A 15,896-nucleotide genomic window follows, 5' to 3' on the forward strand; every position below is an offset into this window, starting at 1 on the left:
TGGAAAATGAATAATAAATGAGTGACATTTAATCTGATTATACATAAATAGTTACATGTATACATAACTCCTCTCTACTTGCTACTGGCTGCTAGTGCTGTTCGCTAGCTGTCTCTTTCTCACGGGTGTTCAAAGCGGATTGCTTTGATTTCTAGTTGGTATACACGTTTAACACGTACAACGAATTCCCACTGACTTTTGCTCTACCATTTGCATATTGTTTCCTGTGTGTACTTAACCGATACATACATGTACGTGAAACTACTAATTAGGTTGATCAGAGTGTGTAATTGGTGAGTGAAAATAAATTATTAAACCGTTACGTTAAACTGGCGGGTAAAGCAAAACAAAAATAACGTAACTCAAATTCAAACATATGAAAGTTCACTTGGGATAGGTTTGGCTTAAACGTAAAACATACGATTGGTGTGCAAAATAGTTTAAACAGTTAATTCACTTGAATTCAGGCGGATAGCTGCTACTATTAACTATACTAGTATAACGTGTATGGTAAAACGAATTCTATAGTTCACTTGGGGGTGTTGGTAAAATAAGCATCAATCAACAAAACAAAAGCTGACTACTAGCCTTTGGTTTCTCCCTGGGAAGGTTTGCGTGCGGGGTTTTCAGTCCTCTCGGAATTGGTCACATTATAGCCGAAATCTAACAATTTGCACTTTGTAACACTTTGCCGAGTAAAAACTGTAAAACTATCCGAGCGGTCACTCCCTCGCAAAGTTCCCTTCCCAGCCGTCAGGCTCTAAATCTAGTACTCTTTTTTTTTCTCTAACTCGCGGTGGAACTAATAATAATCAAAAAATGTGAGTAAAAAATCGAACGAAAATGAAAAACTATACTACTACTCAACAAAATCCAGCTTAACGCGGTTTTTTCTCGTCTCTGTTTCCTTCCTACTGTTGCTTTGTGCTAGTTTGCTACCTTTTAGTTTTTGTTCTACCATTCTAATTTTTGTTTCTTTTGTGTAGTTGGAATTTTTGGCTTTCTACCTTACTTTTCATAAAACAAGTAACGAAACATAACGTTAATCAAAATAAAAGGAAAAAGATAAAACAGGAAAACGGCCACCATCAAATCTGGAAACAGGACATAAAAACGTTTCATACACAACCTTTTCGTCCAATAATTGTCTTGTAAGTGTTGCGGACGTTGCGCCCAGCTCATCCACCGCCTACTTCGTCTTCTTGCCAGTGTGTGTTTTTGTGTGCTGCCCGACGTAAACTAAGCTTATCGTGAAACAATTACATTTAACGTGTTCCAACAAGACAAGTGTTACGAACAGAACGACGACGAACGTAGAAGCTACTCCTGCCCCTCCTCCTCTCTTATTGTAACTGTGTTTGTCCCGATTTCCGCTGCGCCGCTGAATTCCTGCCTCACCACAGTTTCCCCAAATAGTTAGTACGGCTTGGAGGCGTCCTTCGAGCGCTTCAGCTGCACTTTCAGCCGCTTCGTGCCGATCTGGAAACCGTGCATCGCCTGGATGGCGGCCTGCGCCGAGGCCACGTTGTCGAACGACACGAAGCCGAAGCACTTGGACAGGTTGGTTTGCTTGTCGATGAACACCTTGGCGGAGACCACGTTGCCGAAGGGGAGGAACGTCGACGCCAGGTCCGTGTCGGTGAACTCCTGCGGCAGGTGGTAGATGAACAGGTTGCAACCCTCGGGACCTGCGGATTGGGGGGAGGAAGAAAGTATGATAAGTTAATGGAAGTAAATCGTGAAATTCATGATCACAGTGGATGCAAGTAAATGCTGAAGGATACCTGTAATTTCAAAAATGCTAGGAAGATAGTAAATTCTGGAAGATACCAAGGGTTCTAGAAACTCTTAAGGATGCCTAAGATATCTGCCAACGCGATTGCGAGATTTTTCTTATTGCTTTCAGAGGTTTTTGTACTAGGTTTTTTTTTGCATTTCTCGTAGTGTTTTTACAGCGTTGTTTACAGAATTCCTTTAATTTTTCTTCGCGACTTCTGTAAGAATTTCGTTTTAGATTTCTTCCGATTTTTTTGAGTTTCTTTTATAGGCTCTCCCTGAATTTTTCCGGAGAACAGCCAGCCCACACTGGAGTAACAGGGTCCAATTCATGGCCAAAAAGTTTTAACACGTTTTTATGGTGTATTATGTATATACTAGCGATAAAATTGTGAATTTAGATATTGAGGAAACATTTTGGATTATAAATAGCCATATTAATTCACTTAAAGGCTAGAAATGATTTCTTATAACCTCTCCAAGGACGTTTATTTTCACCCTCAAAAATCGCTTGAAGCGTCGAACATTTTTATTTGACAACAGAGAACTGAAAAATAATTATATTTCCATGAAAAATATTGTTTGGAAACAAGGGCCACCTCGTTTCATAGAAATTCTCCTAGAAGTGTGAGAGAAATTCAATTCTTTTATAAGTGTAGATAACGTGTTTATGTCTTCAGCAAAGTTGTAAGGAGTGTCATAATCGGGAAACTTGTTGAATAATTGTCCTATCTTCACAATTTTTGGGAATACGGGCCGTTATTTTTGAACGGTCCCTTAAACTCATTTTAAATGTTGTGCCTTTTTCTAGATATTTTGGGAATCACATTTTCATTTCGGGATAACTTTTATAGTGCCCTGGAAAACACATCAAAACTCAAAAATTAATCATGGATTGAAAATTTTAGGAGTTTGAATATGATGATAGAAGCCGTGTGGAATATATCAGTTTGAATTTTTCTATTAAAACATGGCATTTTAACACAACTTTATACATAAAAGTAAGTTCGTGGAGTACTGAATGAAAAACTCAATGAGTTTAGCTATAAAAAACAATATTTATCTGAAAATATTTTCTTAACGGTGCATCAACATATGATTACATGCTACAAATAGTGAGCTTTTTATTTGAGTTGTTTTTTTATTTTTTATAACAAATTTTGAACACAACAGTTCTAGCTACATTAGATTACTACTGCATTGCATACATTTTGGCGTTTATCGGTGTATGGAGATTTCTGCCCAAATTTACTAAATTAATTCCATTTGACACATTTTGTTAAGAGATAGAAGACCAGATTTGTATTCTGCTATGATCTATCTACCGAGAATAAGTGGCCGTTCATTGAAAAAGTAGTCGAAACGAAGTTGTTATATCAAAATTAAACATAAATTGTAACTAAAAACTAGTCAAAAAGGTGTAAATTTCAAAATGATTTATTTTTTCGTCTGGTACTTTCTGGTACCCGTTCTCTTGCGATTCACAAAGGATATGCCTTATATTTTATTGTAGATATATCCAGATCGCGGAATGCTGCAGAATCTGAAAACTTTTTGAATGCTGAAAATGGTTCAAAATTGACAAAAAACATGATTTTGAAAACTCTTCTGTAAAAGAGCAAAATAAATGAAACCAGGTGAAGTTTTTTGTTTAAATGATACACCCTTATCAGGAGAACTGTGTTACATACTCAGTTATTTTTTCAAATTGTCAATATTTCGATAATTGAAGTTCTTCCGATGAGTTATGATGCAAATGAAAAAAACAGTAGAGAAAATCGGCAAATTTCGGCATTTATTCTTAAAAAAATATGCATCCCAAAGTATTTTATTGATTGCCACATGATGAAGCATTACTTCATTTATCTTTAAAAAATATTAGACTCTGGAAAACCCTGAAAAAAAATTTTCGACTTATGGCCAGGAATTTGGCCCATTTACGCCTGTGTGCAGCCGCTAGAAATTCTAGTTGCAAATCCGGAGAACCCTCTGGAAGAAATAAAACTTCGACAGAAATCTAGAGAGGAAGCTAAATCGGGATTTAAAAAGGATTTTTTTTAGAGAAATTTCCAATATATTTTCAGGAACAATTCAATCAAATCTTTTCTGAAGGAGATTCATCCGGATGATTACTTAGGATATATATTGAATTATTTTCTTGATTAATGAGATTTTAACGTTGAACAATTCGTCATTGAAATTTTCATCACAATTTTGAAAGTTCTCTCACAACTTTGGTATTGCGTTTGCCAACTTTATGTTATTAGACAAACTTTCAAATGTAACTACAATGTAAAGGTTCTCCATACATTGTTTTCGATACTATTCTTTTGAACTGAGAGAGTATCAAGTAATTGTAACCCTTCGCAAGTGAATAATTCCATCCCTGCTCTAGAAGTTTTACAGGATTTCACTACTCGGATTTCTGTAGGAGCTACAGGATTTTTTTCCAGAGGTTTTTCCGAAACACCCCCAGAAATTCCTGGAGGATTTTTTCTCAGAATTCATTCCAGAACTTTTACATTTCACATCCAGGGATTTCTTGAGATTAAGTTAAGTAAAACTTCCGCAATTTCCACCCAAACTCACATGATATCTCCCAAAGAATTCAACGGGATATCTTCCAAGAAAATTCTTTAGGAAACATGTTTCAAGAGATTTTTTCAGAAGATTTTCCAAGATGTTTCGTTCACGGGCCGTTTACGTTTAGCAGCACGTTTTACCAGGGTTTCTTTCGGAGATTCCAGCAGGATGTCACTGGGAGTTCCTTGTGGAATTTTTCTTCCCGTAATTTTTAAAGAAATTCCTCCGCCATTTCCCTCTCGGAGTTTCTTCCGGAATGTCTTCTGAACTTTGTTTTGGGAGTGTATCTGAAATTTCATGGCAAAAGTTAAAATTGCCTGCGAGATTTCCCCCAGACTTCCTCCTAAGATTTACACACAGATTTTTTAATCAGAGATTTCTTTCATTTCTTTTAGATGTTTTGTTTTGGGATTTCTTCTAAGAACACTGCAAAAAAATAAATGCCGAGAAAACTTGAGAGAACCATGAAGTATTTCTGGGATTCATCAATAGTTAGTCTCAGGATTTTGGCCGAGTTTCTCCAGGGATTTCTCCTGGAGATTTTCTGTAAAAGTTTTCCCATCATGTTTCAAAATTATTCTTGGATTTTCTTCATGAGTTTCCTAGAAGTGTTGTTCGAGATTTGTCCAGAAGTTCCTACAGCATTTCTTGAAAAATTTTGGAGGTTAGAGGTTTTTCAGCAAATGCTGAGAAATTCATCCAGGATTTATCCAAAAGCACAGGCGGTTGGCTCATACAAAAATTTTAGGGTTTTCATACAAAAACGCGTTACAGAGGGAGGGGGTCGAAAAATGTCGATTTTAGCGTTACGTAATACATGGATGCTGTCGTTTCCAAAGCTCCTCACAGGATTTTTTTTTATAATTACCCTAAAAATTTTCTTTTAAATTTTCCCGGTTTTTCTTTCATTTTACATGCTTTTACCAAGATTTTTACTACAAATTTCTTCATGGATTCTCCTAAAAATTCTCTTGAGAAAATCTTCTGGGATTTCTCCTCGTTCAGAGATCGCCATTTCCTCCCGAATTTCTCCTGAAGTTTTTCGAGATCAATCTAAGGATTTTTTTTTTGAAGTTTCTAAAGTGGTTCTACCTGACTCATTTTTGTCCATCTCAGAGCCCCCCTCCCTCCTTGTAGAACTTTTTTCCAAACAAAATTTTCGAAATTTGTATGGAGCGTAGACTTTCACTAGAACCCCACCCCCCCTCCCTCCCTCTAAGAGTCTACGTAGTTTATGGACAGGCCCCTAGAGGTTCTTCCAGGGTCTTGTCGCGGGATGTCTCCTAAGCCATCAGCAGTATTTTGTTTCATACATTTTTCGCTGGTTCCTCTCTTGTGTTTTCTGGAAGAATTTTTCTTTTTTTTTTTTCCTGGAGAAGTCTGTACTGAGATTTCAGCTATAGTTTTCACAGGATTTTCTCATAAGTTTCCAAGACTATTTTTCCTTGAGTTAATCCAGAGTTCCCCACAGGGTCTCTCAATGAGTTCGTCGCGGAATTTCCTTCAGAATTTTTTTTCCCGAAATTTCTATCAGAGTTTCCCTTGCCACATCCCTCCCGGGATTTCTCCGTTTTCCTTCTAGGATTTTTAATGAATTTTCTCGTAAGATTACCTCTGGAATTTCTGTTTTTCCTGGGATTTGTAAGGGAATTCGCTTGGAATTTCCATGTCATTCCAGGAAACGAGAGTGTCCGGCCATTTGGCTGAATGTCATTTGACCGAAGGCCGTTTAGCCGAATTATTATCGAACGATTTCAGAGAAAGTCTTTGGCATTTAAGTTGACGCTGAAACTGGCAATAATTTATCAGAGATTGCTCTTTCTTCAATAAAGAATATTTTTTTTAGAGTTATACTGATGTGGAGAACAATAGCATGATCACTTGAGTTCATCATACATTTTTCGGCCAAACAGCATTTAGCCAAATGACCTATACGGCCAAATGGCGTTCGGCTAAGCGACATTAGGTCAAATGGCATTCGGCCAAATGACCCGGAACCCCCAAAGAGAAAGGAATTGACGGGAGAAATTCTAGGTGCAACTCATGGAATTTGTTTGGAAGAAATTCAGGGAAAACATCGGGCGAAATCCTAAGAGAAATCTAGATTGGGATTCTAGAAATAAAAATCAGGAAATAGGGTGACATTGGGTATTAACGGGAGGTTTGTTCTCTTCGTCATGGGGGGTTTTTGTCAACCAAATTGCCTGAAACTTGGCCATATCATTAATGTGTTGGGAAGGATTTGAGGCCAACTCTGAGTTCAATAGGGTACAAAAAACCCCCAAGACGAAGAGAACAAAACGGCCGAGAATAGGTAATTTCCCCTATGCCTATTTCATGGAGGAATCCCGAAAATAATTGCTGCATAGGTGTTTTCGGCAAGACGCAGATGCTGAAAAATATGGGAATTTTGCAAAGATTTTGTAACTTAAAACTGAAAACTGGTGATTTTGGAAATGGAATTCATTCATGATTCATTCAGAAATTCTTCACGTGAGATTTCTCAAGGAGCTGCGGCAGGAACTGATTTCGGAGTTTTTCTATGAATTCATTGCAGTGTTCTTCGTAAGAATCTTCCGGATTTTCTCTACAGATTCTTCATAGATTTTTTTTCCGGAGTTTTATCGGATTTCAGTTTTTACCACATAGATTTTTACCACATTTCCCCCATGGATTGCTCCAGGTGTCCTTTCTTTATTTCTCCTGTGAGTAGGGTCTGATTGCTATATATAATCACACGCTCTCTGCGCGGAAAAAATTCTAGAAAGAATTCCAGGAAAAAACTCGGGAAGAATTAAAAAACGAATCATGGGAAACATTTCTGGAGAGAATCTTCTGTGGTAAATTCCGATATTAATTTCAAAATCTATCTCGTGGAAGATTTTAGGGAGGTGTTTTGGCAAATCATTTCGGAAGGTATCTTAGCAGGACCTCTATAAGGAATCGTGGAAGAATTGCAAGAGCTGGTTGTCTAGAAGAAAAATAAGTAAAAACCTCGAGAAATTCCTTCAGTTTTTCTATGTATCCATCCAAAATTCGTTCCGAAATTCCTCTGAGGACTGTATAAGGTTTTTCCTAGAATTCTTTTCAAGATTTTTCCTGGGATTTCTCCCGTAAGTATTTCTTTAATTTCTTTCGCAGTTTCTTCCGCCATTTCTCTCAGTGTTTTCTCTTGAACTTATGAAAAGTTCGCAGGATTTCTACATGACTGCTTCCAGAATTTCTCGCAGGATTCCTTTCGGAGGTTCTCCTAAAATTTATCCAAATGCCCTTCAGGATTTTTTCTTAGTGAATTTTCGAGTTACTCCTGGGGCTCTTTTCCGAGATTTCTGCAGCAGAAGTACACCCAGAAAATTAACCAGGATTTTTCTTAGAGTTCTTTTCGGGTTTTCTCTTAGTTGTTTTCAAATTTCCTCCTGGAAATCCCCTACCTAGTATTTTGTCCCAAGATTACTTTCAAACATTTTTTCCCCAAGATGTTCCAGTTTTTCTCACAAATTCTTCCGAAGTAAGTTCCTCTCGAGATTTCTTGAACAGGTCTTGCCGGAGATTCCCACAAGATTTCACCTGGATTTCTTTTGATATTCACCGGCAATTTCTTAAAAGGAAGATGGCAGGTTATCCAAGGAAGTATTTCGAGAAAAAAAACCATTGAAGAATCTCTGCAAGAACTCCTGGAGCAGCTATGAGAGAAATCCCAAAATAAACACCTAGAATCGCGGACAAATTTTCCGCATCCGGGAAGAACATTGTTAATAATTATGGTAGAACCTCTGAAAAATCTCAAGATGATCACTGCAAGATTTCCAAGAAATAACTACAAAGAAAATCTTCGAAAATCATCTGAAAATATTCGCGGAAAGAACTCCATGCAAAATATCAGCAAAGAGGTCCGGAAGCGATCTTGATAGAAAGTCTAGAATAAATCCTGAACGAGATATCCCGGGAGCAACTTCGGAAGAAATCTAATAAGAGAGGTCACGGGAGAAACTCCGACAGAAATATCGGGTGACACTTCAAGGAAAACCCCGCGAGAACATTTTACCTTCTTCATGCATTAGCTTGCGCTCACCTCGCTCACCTAGTGCACGTTTAGGGGTCATAATGACCCCAATTCACAACTAGGACAAGAAACTATGGAAGGATTTTTAGAATTTTTTTTAATAAATTACAGAAGGAACTTCTAAAGAAATCCCATGAGGGCAAACCGTTGGAAAACCCCCGGAGAGGAACTCCAGCAGAAAATCGTGAAAAACTTCTGAAGAAATCCAGGAAAGAGCTCTAGTAGAAATCCCAGGAATAACTTCTGTAGCAACTCTGGGAGAACTCAAGGGATGAACTCCTGGGAACATTCATTTTGGAAGGAATCACTAAAATCATTCAAGAGGGATTCCGTGAGAAACACTGAGAGAAATTCCGCGGGAACGTCTGAGAAATATTTTCCAGAATCATCTTAGTTACCCTCGAATTTACAACATCTGATCGAAATCGTCAACTTGTCGGAAATATCTGTTTGATCTAGGAGCTCTTCTCTTACTCCGCAAGCACAGATATCTAGACTCCTTCTTGTTTTAACTTACTTTTCGAATAGCCATCCGAAGGAATCTTCCACTTCTTGACGAAACCACATGCTTTCAGTAAGAACCTTCTGCATTACGAGACAAATATTTGTTTTGACAGCCCTGTATTACACACATATAGTAAAGACTCGTGTTCGAGCATTACATGTTCAATACATTTTTATCAAACACTGCAGTAAAGTCAGAGGCAGATTAGATTAATAAGTAGTAGGGGAGACTGAGGAGACTTGATCCCTGGGGAGACTTGTTCCCCCCATATTTTCTCGGAATCAAAAACAGTTTTCTTCTAGCATATTTTTTTCCAAAATGACATCTGGACAGACGACAATGTTTTGGCTACAATTGATTTTAATTGTGTATTGCATTGTTTTTTAATGACTGATGGTTTGTTTTCAGTCTTTCAGAAATCTTTTGGTCGATTCCGAAAAATCTCAATAACTTTGTGAAAATTGAACCAAATCGGGTCAAAATTTCACAGCACATAGTATAAATAAAGTATTATCAAACGTATGTATCTAAATAAGGCTGTTATAAAAATATTTCAATGAATGTAGCTTAGTGTATACAACAGTGACATGGGGAGACTTGATCCCTCGAGGATTACGCACACATTATACATGTGAAAAATAAAATTCTATTTGGAAGCCTCTATTTACTCGGAGTTCTAGTATATTCAATGATAAAACGTGTCAGATAATTGTTATTTTAGTACAAACCATGAAAAGGGGGATCAAGTCTCCCCATTTTCGAGATACGGCATACCCTTAACAATTTAAGGAAATCTAATAATTTCATATACACTGTATGCATCAAAAATGCAAGAAAACATGAAAAGAAAATTAATAGGAAGCTTCTGACGTTATTTTCCCTTAAAATTAACCATGTGCTCAAAAGGGGATCAATTTTGACCCATTTTTGAAAAATACATCATAAGACATGCCTCCATAAAAACACAGTTTTGAAAACTTTAACAAGAATTTAAAGTCCTTCTGTTGTGTATAAATTTGCAATAGATGTTTACCTGCCATTCTGTACGAAAAATGGATCTAGTTTTGTGTTTTTTCTTAAAGTTACAGGCTAATTAAGAAAAAGGGATCAAGTCTCCCCAGTCTTTACAGTCGATACTTTGTTCCATACGATCCAAAACCCCGTCCAACGGTTCATTTCCAGAGTAAGAAAGCACTCGAACTTACCTTCGATCTGCTTGCCAGCGGCCGCAGCCACTGCCTGGGCCATCGTCGGATTGGGTAAAGGCGTTGTGGTGAATGCTGCTGTGGCCGCCGAGCCGAACTGGGGCAGGGCGGCGTACTGCGTCAGGGCGGTGGCATCTGCTCCGGCGGTCCCTGTGGATAGAGGTGGAAACAAACGATGGTTGTAATTAAAAACTGATTTGGTGAGGAGTTGAGTTGGGGAATTTTGACTGGGAGATGGGTGTGGAACAATAATCATGCAACGAAACTACAAAGACAACATAATAAAAATTGTAGACGAAAAACAGGAAACATGCAAAATTTAGCCAAAACTAAGTAATACGAAATAGATTGAGTAGTACAGTCGAGTGTCCCATAAGACATTATTACTTACTTTACACCTACTACATTTTTTTTGGTTGCCTTTTGACCAATTTAGTTGATTTTGACATTAGGACATGATAATCCGCATCTTGCGATTACAACCGAAGTTGAACATAACACCAATGAGTGGGATTTGAGACTACCTAACCATTCCCAATTTACTCAATTTGAAAACTCCAAACTTTCGAAGATGGTAAGGAATATTATTAATACAACAGATGTTATGGAGACCAAATATCTTTGCATCTCTACGAATGTCTGAGGAAGGAATATTTGTTAGTAGGGTAGAATACAAATATACTGAGCATAAACTTCATCATTGGCACAGTTCATGGTTCAATATTCACCACAACAGTATAATTGCATGGATCGAGCTCACCAATTCGAATAGACATCCATCTCTCCATAGCTAATCGTACGAAACAGCAGACCACGTGGATGGTAGCCTTTTATAGGAGATCTAACTGTTATTCCACATCAATTGGCTGGTGGCTGGTAGCCAAAGGGGCATGTTTGCAACCCTCTGTTACATTTACCGTTACAATCCTGGGGTGTGCAAATCGTGACAAACCAAGTCACGCATATGCAAGCGTCACTTGACGAGCACTTTCCAATAACACCACCACCAACAACAGCAGCATCAATTGGACAAGCGTTCGAGGCCGAAGGTTGGTGGCGGTACGAATTTAATCATAGCGATCCATTGAACCAGCCAGTCGCCCAACAGCTGGCTATCGGATCAGAGACAGCAAACCGCAGGTACATGACCGTTGATAACCGGGACGGGGTGGTTGGGGCGAGCCTCCTCCCTCCACCAGAAGCCGCGGCCAGATGTTGCTGTGGGGGTTGGTCGGTCGGCTTTTTTTTATCTGGTCTTTCAATTTTATAAAATATTTTCCAGCTGGTAAATCATATGCGGTGGCGATGAGGACTTTTTTGTAATTCGTTTCTAGGGAAGCAGCAACAGCAGCATCAGTTACCTATTATGAAACTGATAGGTTGGTGCAGTAGTGGGTGATGACCCTGATTGGCATCGGTTTTCGCGGGTTTTTGTGGTTCATCCTTTATTGGAAGCGAAATCCGAGCCACGCGCTGCTCGGCAGCCGAGTTCCTGCTGCTGTCCGTGTTGTTTGTGGGATGAAACCGCGGGAACAGTGCTGACAACAACAACAACGGCAACGCGGCAACAGCGAGATGGATGATGATGACCATGTTGATGGGTGAGATATGTCGGCCGGCCGTGATGGAAATGAATTTAATTTGGTTTTATTTATTATATCATTACAATCATTTGATTACTTATTTTCATCACGTACACGGATAGGTGCCACACGGTCATGAATCCAATTATTGCGATAGGTATACTGGGAAAAATAATCTGGTCAGATCGTTGCTGGTCGTACGCAGGAAGCGATACGAAGTTTGATCATAATGTGCACATATCCTTTGCACAACTCTGAGTGCTACTGGGAAAAGTTGAAAGCACTTGAACCGTGTTGTTTTTACCATATGTTGGTAAACAACTTGATGATTGAACAACCATTCCAGGATATTTACGATTGGATTTCTACAGAGTGGAGAGGAGAGGATAGGTTGAAGGTGTATTTTAAAGAATATCAATATAAAAAGAAAGATAAACAGATGAATGCTTGAAAACGAATAAACTGCTAGTTGAAAACAAAATACTTCTCTATGAAATGCCCATTAGTATGGGACAAACATCAAATTCTCGCTCCAGTCGACTTTTTCGATTCCATTTAGGTCCCATATGAACTGTGCAAAATTTCAGCGCAATCGGTGAAACTATAATTTAGCGCAAGCGGTTCAAAGTATTCATAGGATTTACTATGGGAAAAGTTATACTTTCAGATAAAAAATCCCAGAAGTCGCCCCTTGTCTCCTTAATTCAAGTCGATCAATGCTTTTTGTAGAAAAAATATTTATGAAACTTTCCTTCGAAGACCGCAAAACAATTGGATGCTTGTGGAAAAAGTTATTGATTTATTACCGATTAGTGATCCGACGAACGGCTTTTTGTTTTGTTTTATTAGAAGCACTGTAGCTGCTGCCTTGGCTGCTGCTTTTTCTGGGGGCAGGGATGAGAAATGTACTGGAAAAAACGGTTACCGGCTGTACATTTGACATTTTTCCACACGAACATCATAGGCCCAGCCAAACTCAAACTGTTCGAAAAACAAATGTCATAACATTTTTTTTTTCCTGCAGCCTTCTTCCTCGAAACGGTTTCCAAGCGCGAGAGCGCCAGTACTCGAGCACAACGACGACAAAAATTTCTGTCTCTCCCGTTTTCGCATTTTTCTGCGTTTCAAACCGCTTCTAGACAAACTTCTTTACATGCATCACAAAGCTAGGAGTGTGCTCTAGCTATTCGTGCAAATCGATTTAAATTATTTATTAAAACAAGTGAGTTATTAGCAGTTGAAAATATTTGACATTTTTCGCAATCACCCGCCTCAGCATGACTGCTCATAAATATTTTCGTGGAGAAGCGAAAACCATCAAGCGTCTGCTTGACTGCCGTCGGCGCGGCGTCTGATGGTATTGGTGCTGCCGTTGTTTTGTTTTTATTTTACTGCCAGTATCGATGAACGGAAAAGAGAAAAAAGTATTTTTGCCATCCCTGTCTGGGGGTGGTGATGCCTCCCGCCACCCCATGCAACAACGGCAGCAGCAGTGCTGCCGATAAAACAAAACAAAAAGGCGTTCGTTGGATCACCAATCGGTAATGAATCAATAACTTTTTCCACAAGCATCTAATCGTTTTGCGGTCTTCGAAGGAAAGTTTTATAATTGATTTTTCTACAAGAGGCGTTGATCGATTTGAATTAAGGAGACAAAGGGCGACCTCTGGGATTTTTTGTTTGAAAGTGTAACTTTTCCCATAGTAAATCCTATGCAAACTTTGAACTGCTTGCGCGAAATTATAGTTTCACCGATTGCGCTGAAATTTTATACAGTTCATATGGGACCTAAATGGGATCTAAAAAGTCGACTGGAGCGAGGATTTATTTTTATCATACAAGCGAGTCTCATACTAATGCCCATACCCCACTGTTGAACATTTCGAATAAAGTAACGGATATAAGAAAAAACAAGTTTTTACACCTATAGCGTTATCTTATTAACAATAAACAGATTATTATTTACCGAGAATTTGATACTACAGGGTGTCTACTCGTTTACGAAAATAAAATTCCCTGGTTTTTCCAGGTTTTTTCCAGATCTTAGGAAATAAATCCAGGTTTACAAATAATAACTCAGTAAATTGAACGAACCACCAAATTTGCCAATACAAGGCAGGGAAGAATTTGTCTAATTTTGTTAGAAGAAATCTAGATTTATTTCTAGTTGAACTTCTGGCAGAAATGGAGCAACTCCAACAATTTTCGGCGGATTTCCTTGATAAGTAACTATAGGATTTTAAATAAAATTTAGTGCAAAAGTCTGCTTAAATTATTTGTCGATTAACCTTCCAGAACGCGCGCTATCAAGCAGCTGAAAACGCACCGCTTGTAGTTGAAATTACGATTCTGAAGGGGTAATTTATATACAAAACGCCACCAAATTTGTGCAGACTGATGCCGTTTTTCGTTTTGAACCTGGGTTGGAACTGGATTGACGGAAAATGTGTAAACAAACAAACGTCAAACAAACTTTTGTACAAGCGAAATCGAGGTCGGGTTGGGGTTGAAACTGTGATCTTATCCAGTTCCAACCCAGGTTGGAACTGGATCAAAAAGAACAACGGCATTACTCAGTTTCCGTTAATGGTGGGACAACTCATTGGCAACGAGCTGTCCCACTTTTAGTTGAAACTGAGTAAGAAAAACAAAGGATTTTTCGATTTCTGAGTAAGACCAACTCAGCCACTGAGTAGAGTTTTTTCTCGGTGTACTAATTAGAACCCGGTAAGCGCTAAGTTAATCGCCGAGATGTATGCAGCACACGACCCATTAAATGTACTAATGTGTTTGGGACGTCCTCAAATTACTTTACATAAAAATTGTCTTTTTTCAACCCCTTTTTCCCTTGCAGTCAAACATTTCGCATTGTATCTCCAAAACATCCCTAATAAACCAACATCATACACGGACCGTGATATAGACGGTTCAACAATACCGCATATTGTTCAAATTGTATCCCAAATGGGTTGTTAAGCATATCTTATGGTTATCGTTTATGCGGGATGTATCGTGTTTATCACATTTTGCAGTTATCCCTCAAAATGTTACGTGGGAACGTGGGAATGAGAAGTATTTATTTTGTGGAAGCTCGCAAACTTTTTCAAATATCTCTGAAATGGCTTGAAATATCCAAACCAAATTCAATAGCGTTCAACTACAACCTATTCTCTATCGAATGAAACATGTTGCGGCTCAATCGATTGACACTAGGAAAAACATATGCTCATTTCTTTGATTAGCTTTATTAGCACACACATACACACACACACACACACACACACATACGGACGGACATTTGCTCAGTTCATCGAGCTGTGTCGATATATGAGACGTAATAATCTGAGGTTTCTATCAAAAATTGATTTTTGGAGTGAAATGATAGCCTTTTGGACAAATTTGTTGTACGAGAAAGGCAAAAAGGGTATTATTAAACATCGAAAATCCCTTCCAGAGCAAATTTCTGGCTACGCCACTTTCCAGAAGTTTTACAAACCATTCCTTTTAAGGAATTATTTAAAAAATATTTATGAATGATCAAGGATTCGCACGGTAATCTTTAAGGCGTTCCTGTGAAATACATCCAGAAAGTTTAACACAAATTTGCCGAGACAAATTTCTAAAAATTTTCGCACGGTTTGTACCCAAAGAATCTATTAAAAATTACTCAAGCATTTACGTCAGGCATGTTTAAGGAGCTAGACATAATTCGTCTAAAACCCTCCCTTTTTAGATGTTCTTGAAAGTTTGAAAGATTTCCATCAGATGTTTTTCCGGGACTTCTGGATCTGCATTTAGAAATGTTGGGGTACTGTCTATAATTTTCGTCAGATTTTTTTTTATTACTGGATTCTGATTTTAAATAGTAGGTATACGGATTTTTTTTCTTCTAGCTACTTCAGAGAACGCCCGCACTTACTCATGATTTCCGTTAGAAATTCCCTGAGTTTTTTTATTGTTTCAAGAATCTGGAATTACGTTCTAGAAATTGTCTAAGATACCAGTAACCAAACAAATCTCGAAACGTTTCAGATTAATTCCAAAATAAAGCCATTGATGAACTGTTACAAATTTCTCCCTATTCGTTCGCAAACTCCCTTCGAAGATGTATTAAAATCAACTCCATGAGTATTCAAGAAATGCAAGCAAGGCAATGGTTCTATATATATCTCACCAGAATT

The 15,896-nt window shown here is 38.2% G+C and overlaps 1 protein-coding gene across 12 annotated transcripts in view; it reads right to left on the reverse strand.

Annotated features, from left to right (window-relative positions):
* Positions 1-742: 742 nt before the first annotated feature.
* Positions 743-15,896, reverse strand: part of LOC115262131 (CUGBP Elav-like family member 2) — a 1,100,715-nt gene continuing 1,085,561 nt past the window's right edge. For all 12 annotated transcript variants that reach the window (XM_062849221.1, XM_062849222.1, XM_062849220.1 and 9 more), the window contains 2 exons: positions 10,133-10,282; positions 743-1,688 (listed from right to left, as the gene is read on the reverse strand). In XM_062849221.1, the coding sequence (XP_062705205.1) occupies positions 1,417-1,688; positions 10,133-10,282 (422 nt within the window). In that variant the 3' untranslated portion in view covers positions 743-1,416. The remainder of the gene's footprint in view (positions 1,689-10,132; positions 10,283-15,896) is intronic.

Source organism: Aedes albopictus, chromosome 2, assembly GCF_035046485.1.
Source record: "Aedes albopictus strain Foshan chromosome 2, AalbF5, whole genome shotgun sequence".
In the NCBI taxonomy this organism is placed as follows: domain Eukaryota; kingdom Metazoa; phylum Arthropoda; class Insecta; order Diptera; family Culicidae; genus Aedes; species Aedes albopictus.